This window comes from Poecilia reticulata, chromosome 2, assembly GCF_904066995.2.
Source record: "Poecilia reticulata chromosome 2, P_reticulata-male-v2, whole genome shotgun sequence".
NCBI classification, from domain to species: domain Eukaryota; kingdom Metazoa; phylum Chordata; class Actinopteri; order Cyprinodontiformes; family Poeciliidae; genus Poecilia; species Poecilia reticulata.
The window spans coordinates 14,297,237-14,306,750 of record NC_088831.1 but is presented as its reverse complement, the minus strand read 5'-3'; the positions used below and the strand labels follow the sequence as shown (position 1 = coordinate 14,306,750).

General features: G+C 37.9%; 1 protein-coding gene across 1 annotated transcript; it reads right to left on the bottom strand.

The window, feature by feature from the left end:
• Positions 1-5: 5 nt before the first annotated feature.
• Positions 6-7,803, bottom strand: LOC103480962 (uncharacterized). Its single transcript, XM_008436181.2, has 8 exons — positions 7,494-7,803; positions 6,108-6,358; positions 4,731-5,003; positions 4,555-4,659; positions 4,126-4,458; positions 2,402-2,728; positions 1,771-2,103; positions 6-1,026 (listed from the first exon to the last, which is right to left on the bottom strand). Exons 2-8 carry the CDS (start codon positions 6,127-6,129, stop codon positions 911-913), a joined length of 1,509 nt encoding a protein of 502 aa, XP_008434403.2. The 5' UTR covers positions 6,130-6,358; positions 7,494-7,803; the 3' UTR covers positions 6-910.
• Between the last annotated feature and the right edge of the window lie 1,711 nt (positions 7,804-9,514).

Sequence of the window (9,514 nt, the reverse complement as noted above, 5' to 3'; positions counted from 1 at the left end):
AATAATTATTGTTTTCAGTACCATGTATTTGGAAAAATATAAGTGAACACCATAAAAAAAACTAAACAGAAATATATACACAATACTACAGTTAGCTTTCAAGATTAATGTGCACAAGGTCTTTTTAAGATGTAAAAAAAACAGTCACAAATTTCCCCATTAAAAGATCAGTTTCCACTTCATTAAAACAAACAGGACTAGTAAAATATCATCCTGCTAGAACCAGACATTTTTAAACAGTCATCAGTAATTCAATTTTACTCAAGTTAACCTTTTTAATATTACACAGCATGCATTTAATTTACCAAGTTCAACTCAACATAGAAGATAAAAAAAGTTAACATGGCCAGCTAACCAATTAGCATAAGCTACAAACAAACATTTTATTCACAGCTCACCAATTCCATTTACAGTTCAGTTCATGACAAACTTCATGGCTCCAGGCTCACTTGTGGATCAGATCTTAGTCACATTTGTTTTGTGAGCCTTATAGTGCAAATAGAACCAAAAAGGAAGAAACAGGAAGTAGTTTGGAAGTAGAAACCAGCTGAATGGATCATGTGATTCTGATGACTAAAAACTAAACATAACGGTGATGCATTTAGAGGAAACGGCCTAATAAAAGGCTGATTTTACCGAGTTACACAAGGAAATAAAGATGACAGAAAGCGGGCTCAGAGATGTTGTATATTAACAGATAAATTTGCTACGAGAAACATTTGAAGAGTAAAAGATCTCATGGTGGAGTGATGATGTCAACCAATCTCAAGCAAGAAGGTTGTTGGTTCAATTCCTGCTGGATTTTAGAAAGTGCTTTTGTTTTGTCAACTGCTCTCAAAGTGAAAATTGAAGAGTTAAATCCACCAAAAAACTCTGAGAGAGGAAGTGACATCACATTTTCTACAGTGGGTCACGTCAGAGTGTCAAATAATGAGCTGTTTGACTCAGCAGACATGAGCGGAGTCATATCGATGGAGTCGCTTCTGTCCCTGATTCCAGGATCTTCATCCTGATCCTGGACTCCTCCTGCAGAGACGATGGAGAACAATCAGAAGAATAAAGAAACAAACTGCAAGAAAATATTCATATTCTGAGAACTTTGACTAGACGATTGGTCATGTGAGGAACTGGGACGAGCGAAACATTTACTCTGTTTTCTGTTTTTTGTAAACAAAACAAGATCAAGGCACAAAAAGCTTCTGCCTCTTTTACTCAAACCAAACCAGGCAAAGTGCAAAACATAGCGAACACACAGATCCAGACCAAAAGACAGAAAATATTATGAATATCATTCATTATAAAGTATTTCTACATATCTGGATTTTCTACCCACTGAATGAAAAACAAACATGTTTCAATAAAAAACTGACCAGACATACAGCTGCAGGTTTTATTAGTTTCATAAGATTTTTATTAAAAGAAACATATTTGGAAACATTTTCTTCTGCTTGATTTTGTTACTTTTTGCTACTTATATGAATTATTGTCAGTTTAGTTTTTAAAATACTAAAATTTCCACTAAATTTACATTTTCATCCATCTGATGATATAATTTTTAAATATTAAATAATAGATCATTTGATCAGTTACTCAGTACGTTAGTAACTGAAAGTACCAAATACTTTTTACTCTTCCTTGAGTAAAGACGAGAGTAAAGAAATGTTGAAGAAGTGCTACTCTAACTTTAGTATAAGTTTTGGGTTCTCTGCCCTCCTCTGTTGATTGATTGGTCAATCAATCGATCGATCGATTGATACACTGTAGACTAACCTTTGAATTTGAGCAGAACCGTGGTCCACGCCACCAGCTTTGTTCCCCTCCAGACGCCACACCTGTAGCTCTCAGTGGCGTCGGCGCCGGGTCGGATCAGGGTCAGGCTGATGTCTCCGGTTTGCGGCAGGTCTTCATTCATCTTGGTTCTGGTTCTATAGCGATGGTCCTGCTCTTGCAGCTGATCAGTAAGGTATCTATAAGCATGAACAGTCACCACCGGTCTCGGGTTGTAGCGCCACCACACAACTCTGGCGCCTTTAAGGAGTTCAGGCGCCACTTTGAACGGCAGCCGGACTGACTCCGCCCCTTCCTCCACCTCCACCTGACAGTCTGAGAGAACAAAGATCAGCTGCTGCTTTTCTGTCACTCTGTGGGTGTAAAATCCAACATTAATGATAAGAGTGGGTGACATTTTCCTCTTGAACATTAAAAAAATACACCTGATCTGGTTTTGGGGGCTCGTCCGGGATAAACAAGCAGAGCAATATGACATTACAATTCTTCCTGTTTGTTAATATTTGTTGTGATATTTAATATTAAACAAACATGAAACTTATTTAAGCTTTTGATCAAAATCAGTCAGTATTGCAGGGATGTCCAAACTTTTTGTCAGATTCCAGCCACTGACCTTCGACCTTGAGCTGAACTTGCTTCTTGTACAGGATGATTCCCTCCGGGCTGAAGACGCTGCAGGTGTAGATGTTGCTGTCTTCATAGGTGAGGTGTTTCAGAGTCAGAGAGAGGTCTCCAGTTTGTGTCCAGTCTTTGTTTGTCTCCGTTCGGTTCCTGTAGAACCGGTCTTGGTTCTCCAGATGGTCAGAACCGTCCTGAAACACGTGCACCATCCGGTTTTCACTGTCCTTCCACTCAACTTTACAAGACTTGAACAGCTCGGCTGAGGTTTGGCAGGGTAGCAGGACTTTGTCTGCACCTGAACACACCTCCACCTGATGGACTGAGAGAACAACACAGACAGATTACCCAGAATGCTTCAGGAGGAGCATTGGGAGGGGGGAAATCTCCAGTTTTAACTCAAAGTTTTGATCTGAGGAAGCCGTGGCATAGTGAATGTTTCTCCACTTATTACAGCTTAAACTGTCAGACCTGAACGTTCAGAGTCACACAAATGCAATTACAAAGTCAGCCTTTTATCACCTGAAGAACATTTCCAGGATTTAAGGATTAATGACTGATTACTGCAACATGCCAGTCAATTAAACTGTATTAATGTAGGACTTTCCATCAGGTCAGGAGGAAGAAATGACTTTAACATTAGTAGAAGTTAGGCCTGTCACAATAAATCCATTCATCACTTCATTAATTAAATAATCAATTTATTTGAATGATAAACACTGACAAAGTCTTCACTCTGGTGTTTTGGTCTCAGCTAACCCTTTTTTCAAGGTTAATTTTGTTAATAGAGACTTCATAATTCATTTATTTGTTCTATTTATTTGATGATTTTTGCCAAAGTGTAACATTTGTTTCTCGTTTCATGGTTTCTGTCTTAAAGCTCGTTGAACTGTGTTGTCGCTGAAATGTTCTGCACTAATAAACCTGAAGTGTGTCAAGTTTATATGGCAGCTTCAACACGTCTGAACGTGCCGAGGAATGTGAAAGCGTGTCTCGATGGAAACGACTGTTTCTGAAGTTACAGCTACGTGTTGGGGAAAGCTCCAGGTTGTTTAACGATCAGCATTGATTCTTCTGAATCAGCAATATGAACGCATATTCGGCAAAAACACAAGATATTACCAAGTATTTTAGTCTAGTTTCTAGTGAAAATATATTATTACACTTAAAATAAGACAAAATTAACTTACAACTAACTTTTTGTAAAAGTAAAGGAGCTTGTTTAAATAAATAATTCCTTAATATTGAAGAAAAATTAATAACTTTTACATGGGAAAATGTTTTGTTTTTCTTCAATGTTAAAAAATATTCACTTAAACAAGCTCCTATATTTTGCTGAAAAATTACTTTGTAAGATAGTTTAATCTTATTTCAAGAGTATTGCAATATTTACACTAGAAATTAGAATAAAATTACTTGCTAAGATTTTGTTTTTGCCATTTTTTTGTAATATAAAATTTTAATAAAAGCATCTAAATGTTATTAAAACTCCAAACATCCCATTTATGTCAGAAATATTGGCTGAAACACCCAAAGGTTAGATCGGAGGATGGACTGAGACTGGACAGAGTCATGTTGCTATGGTAACTGCTGTAGCATAATACCAGGGCAACCAGAGGCAACAAGCACAGAAGAAGAGGGGCGGCCATGACGGTTGAACAGTATTAAGGGAGGACAACATGGTTTAGGTGAAGCTCTGACCCCAGCCCGTCAGCTGACCTTTGACCTCCAGCTGAACCTGTTTCTTCATCAGGATGCGTTTCCTGCGGCTGTAGACGCAGCAGGTGAAGGTGTCCGTGTCTGCGCCTGTGGGGAGCTTCAGCGTCAGGCTCAGGTCTCCCGTCTGCAGCAGGTCCACGCTCATCTCCGTCCTGGTTCTGTAGAACTGGATCTGCTTCTCTGGGACGGTGCAGTGGTTCTGGTAGACATGGACCTTGTTGCCATGGCGATCTGTCCATTCCACCCTGGCGTCACTTGGCAGGCGAACGTTGGTCCTGCAGGGCAGCAGGACAAACGGCTGACCGGAGTCCACCTCAATGCTTTTAATGTAACCTGAGAGGAGGAAGAAGAAGAAGAAGATCGGCTTCAGAGGAGCCAAACTGTGGCGCGGGGGCCTTTCGTTGGTTTGTTTTGATCTCTCTGACTCACCTCTCATGAAGTTGTGCCTAAAATGACAGAAAACGCCTCCAGAAGTGACCAGAACCAGAACCGCCAGAGAACCCAGCAGGACTCTGGCCCACGCTGGAAACGGCCCTGCGGAGAAAAATTAGCAACATCTTCATCTGCGACCCGTCAGCTGCTACAGCAGCAGGTTAGCTCCTGACCTTTGACCTGAGGTGTCTGCCTGGTGGAGGTCTGCCTGGTGGAGGTCTGCCTGGTGGAGGTCTGCCTGGTGGAAGTTCTTGGGTCAGAGGTCACGCGCAGGGTCAGGTTTCCTGTCTGCGGAGCGGCGGTTGTGGTTCTGTTGAGCGGGTACTGATCCGTCAGCTCTTCTCCCCGTGTTGTGTTGGCAGTGGGCAGGCTGAGGTTGGAGTGGGTCCAGTCCACCGTAGAACCGTTCAGAACCGACATCTGGACCGCAGGGACCAGTAGGGACACTGAGAGGACAGAGACGGTTGTCATGGCAACGGGTTTAAGAAGTAGCAGGAGCAACAATGTCATAAAACAATGAAAACAATCCTGAGACAAAAGCAGAAAATAAATCTGACTTTAAAGCTTTTATGGTAAATATTTCTTCACATATTTATTAAAACTGTTTCCATGATGACAGATAAATTGTGAAAAATAAATCAATCCTCTGCGTTCTCCCAGTGATAACTGGAAGCAACCAATCACAGCCAGGAGGTGGGGCTTAGTGCTGTCAGTCATAATCTGGTGTGGAGCTGCCAGCGTTTCTCTAAATGCTAAAGCTAGCTAGCATAGCCACTGATGACAGCTGATAATTGATTTTCCTGGTAAGTTGTTTTGCCACCTTTATGAGGTACATGAGTAGATTGGCAGCGCTAATCTGGTTCTGATTGAAGTAATGCACCAAAAACAACCAAAGAGCAATAGCAGCTCAGAGTGAACATCGATCCATCAATCTTTTCACAGATTGTCCCAGAATAAACTGTCATAACAGCTTCAACAAATATCTAAAATCATTTTATAAAAGTTACAAACTGCAGCTTTAAATTTGTGAATTTTTCAGACAGGTTCTTCTTTAAAATATTTTTAAAAGTTTCTATTGATACAAAGGAGCTTTTTGAAACTCATTCCAGTGTTTTTCTGCAGCATAATGTGAAGATATTTCTCCATATTTTGATCTAATTTTGGGAACATTGAGCACAATGTTATGTGCTAGTAACAAACTGCAGATATTTATAGACAAGCACATAAAGATCTGTGTCATCTGCATAGAGATGAACAAATGAGCTTAATGTTGATCAATAAACTGATTTATATAAACAGAAAATAGATCCTAGAATGGATCCCTGAGGTTATGAAAAATTATTTTAGATCCTGAATTCAGTCTGTGTTAGTATTTATCCTGGTTTCAGCTGACATCATGAAGTGGACCAATAGACAGGCAGGAAACAGTCTGGAGGCGGGGCTTATTCAATCTTCAAACCTTCAACCCACAAAGACGGTCAAATATCCAAACAGTCTCACTGATAAACTTCAGCTCCAGCAGAACCGGACCCAGAAGAACCGGATCTTACCATGCAGGAGGATCCAGTTCATTTTCTTCTTCCTGTCAGAACGAACAGATCAGAAACCGTCTGGACTCATTCTGGTGAAACTCTCTGCTGCTCGGTGGCTCCAGGTGATTCTGAACCTGTTCTGTTTGATCCAGAAACGAAAATCTTCACCAGAACCAGTTGGTCAGGGTTCAGATCCCGCCCCCTCCATCAGTCTGCACTCTGATTGGACGCAGGTTGTTTTAAAAGCCTCGGGTCGAAGCTGCTTCTTGCTGAGACAAGAGAAGAAAAGCAGCTTTAAAACGGACAAAATGCTGAGAAACTGAAGAGATTTATTTCTTAAGATGTTTGTTGCTTTCATCTCTTCAATAATATATTAAATAGACAACATTTAATAGAGAAAAGTAGTGTATTTTTTGTAGAAAATGAGTATTTAAATTATTGATCCAAAATATAAACACAGTTGCTGCATTAAATGAAATATTTCCAAAGGTTTTTTTTGTGTTTATTATCCTCTTTTTAAATCTTCAAGTGTAATCAATGATAAATACTTTTTTTTGTATATAAATATGTAAATGTATTTTTTTGTCTGTAAAACCTTAAATTAATCATCAATCTGCTCCATTCTTTAATTGTGGAACTACTGGGAATGATGGATTTTACATAAAGTTAAGGAAATTGTGGATTTTAGAACAAAACAGTATTTTCAGTCAGAGGTTTCTTCACATTCACTGTAACACAGACTGCTACAGAGACCCTCTCTACCATCAGCCACTACAACTATATATATATGAAAGATTTAAAGTATTTTTGAATTTTTCTTTTTTTTTCTTTTTATTTTTATTTTTACTTCTAACAGCTGTAACTCAACCAGAGTGACCTTGACCCTAGATTGAAAGGTCAGGGATTTAATTGACCTTTCAGAGATTCATTAAATCAATCAGATTCTGGTGATTTATTGATAATTACCTACAGATTTTGAATAAATTATTTGGTGTATCTTCCGACCCATTTCAGCTGGTGGTATTTTTTATGTTTTGTTGCTTTTTGCTGAATAAATGAAAACGAATCAGAACATAAATTATTCCTGAGCTGAAAAGTCCAACGTGACCCAAACGCATCGTTCTGAATCCAGTCTTTCTTCCGTATGGAGATTTGTTTAAAAACTGACAGCAGGAGCTGAACTGAACTGGTCAGCATCGCCCTCTGCTGGACAAATTACAGAACTACATTAGTTCTTCTTTAATAATTGATCTTTTGAGAGAATAATAAATGCTCAGATTTAGGCTAATGTGATTTAATGTGATTTAGTCTTATAATCAAAACGTAGCATACAAATGTGCTTAAAGAAGCAAAATACTCAAGTTGAGAGTAAATTATGGGATGGAGAAACATAAGAATAAATACCTGACAGGACAAGAGCACCTAAACGCAGCTAAAGTCCGAGGAGAAGTTCGGAAAAATCCTCAGGAATCCTGGAAAACTGCTGATCCATACGGCTTTGGCCAGTTACAGACGAGTCGGAACCACAGGAAGAGAAAGCAGCTTCATAGCTGAGTTAACATTGTAAACAGCAAATCATTAACAGATCCAACATGATGCAGGAACCGAGCCAAACTCTGGAAGGAATCAACCAGGAAGTTGATGACTCAGCAGAAAACGGTTCGATGCAAAAATAAAATGAATCTTGAAAACAGAGAAATCAATATTTCCTGCTCAGTACATTGTCCCAGTTTCCCCTGGATCTGGTAAAAATTGCCATCATATAAAAAATATTTGTGAGTTTTAACTTCCATCTTATGCATTTCTGCTTGTGTGTTTAGTATGTTTTTAACATTGTTTATGTATTTTATGTTGTTTTCGTGTTTTGAAATTCAAATATCTCCTTTAGGGAGCAATAAAGACACTGAACTGAACTAAATTCATTAAAATAAAAAGTATTTTGCTTTGCTGTAAAGTTTATTCCTGTTCTAAAAGATGTTTGTTTTGTTTGTGGGATCGTAAGAAAATAAAATGTTTTTCTTTAATATAAATAAATATATGATATTGCTCTCATACTTTTATGATGAATGATTCCATGTCAACATTCTTCAAAATGAAATATTTCTTTGACATATTTGCGTTTCATACTTTTAAATCTAAATTCTGATTAAATCAGATTAAGATGAAATGTGTTTCTTTTTAATTAAATAAAATTTTCATAAAGGATTAAAGTGAATTGTCCATTTCTATGTGTTTATGTCGGTTCATTAGAACAACGTCCAAACCAGAATCACTCAGACTGCTATGGTCCGTTTTCTTCTTCTTCCTTCCTGCTCAGCCTCCATCTCAGGTGAAGTTCTGGCTGCAGGTGAACTGGTTCCGCCGTCTCCATCTCAGGTCCAGTACAGACTCGTTCCAGGAAGTTTCTCATCTGCCACCGAGTTTGTTTTCTTCAATCAAGTCTTCTTCTGTTTCTGTTTTACTTAAAGAAACTGTAAGTTAACTTTATTTCATAATTAATTCTGATTTGAACTTTATTAATCAATATATTAGTTTCAGGTCCCTGGAAAGTTTAGAACATGTTCACCTCTTATCAGAACTAAGTTTTACTGTAAATGAAGGAAAATCTGATGGATTATTAGATCAACAATTAAAACCGTCAACATGTTTGGTTTTTCACAGAACGAACTGGTTTGTTTTCAGGTCATTACATCAAACTTTCATTTTCAGCTTTTCAGCCAACAGAGCAGCAAAACTGCTGCTTCCTGTGATTCCTTTCAAAATAAGATAGCATGTTAAACAATCCTTGAAGATTGAAGTTTGGTGGTGAAAACATCTGCAGCCAGAATCTCCTTCTCTGCTCAAGTTCTACAAATGAACTTGAGCCATGCTAAGCTTGGCTAGCATGGCTCTAATAAAATAAAATTAAATCAAATGAAATGAAATCAAATCAAATCAAATCAAAGGTTACAGGATTTATCTCCCTCTTGTGGGAGAACTGCAGCTCCAGTTTATCAAGAAACCATGAGATTTTCGCGACAGAATTTAGCAGAAAAAAATCTAAATATATTAGAGAAAAAAATGTGAGACTATATGAATTACAAAATTCAATTTTAATGAATAAAGCACATTAAATCTGAAGCCAAACAACATTTATATTTATATTTTTAAGGAATAAAACTTATTTATCATAGAAAACATGATCACTTATTTATCATGTTCCTTATTCTACACACATGAATGACATGTACATGATGCCGATAATCTGGTTTTCTGTTGACTTGCATTGTTCATAAACAATATTTCATCAGGTTTTATTACCTGAAACATTCTATCCCATAATACAATATAACACCACATTAATACTATTTGCTGTATATTATCATAACCTGTTTAATCCTAGAATTACGCCCGTATGAAGCACGTGATTACCCTTCTACAGGGAT

Bases quoted from the DNA above. Each gene is read 5' to 3' on its own strand.
- LOC103480962 (XM_008436181.2), bottom strand. From the start codon at position 6,129: ATGAACTGGATCCTCCTGCATG. The intron at 4,660-4,730 runs GTCAGGAGCTAA...TTTTCTCCGCAG, and splicing joins GCAGACACCTCAGGTCAAAG to GGCCGTTTCCAGCGTGGGCC. The intron at 2,729-4,125 runs GTCAGCTGACGG...TTGTTCTCTCAG, and splicing joins GGTTCAGCTGGAGGTCAAAG to TCCATCAGGTGGAGGTGTGT.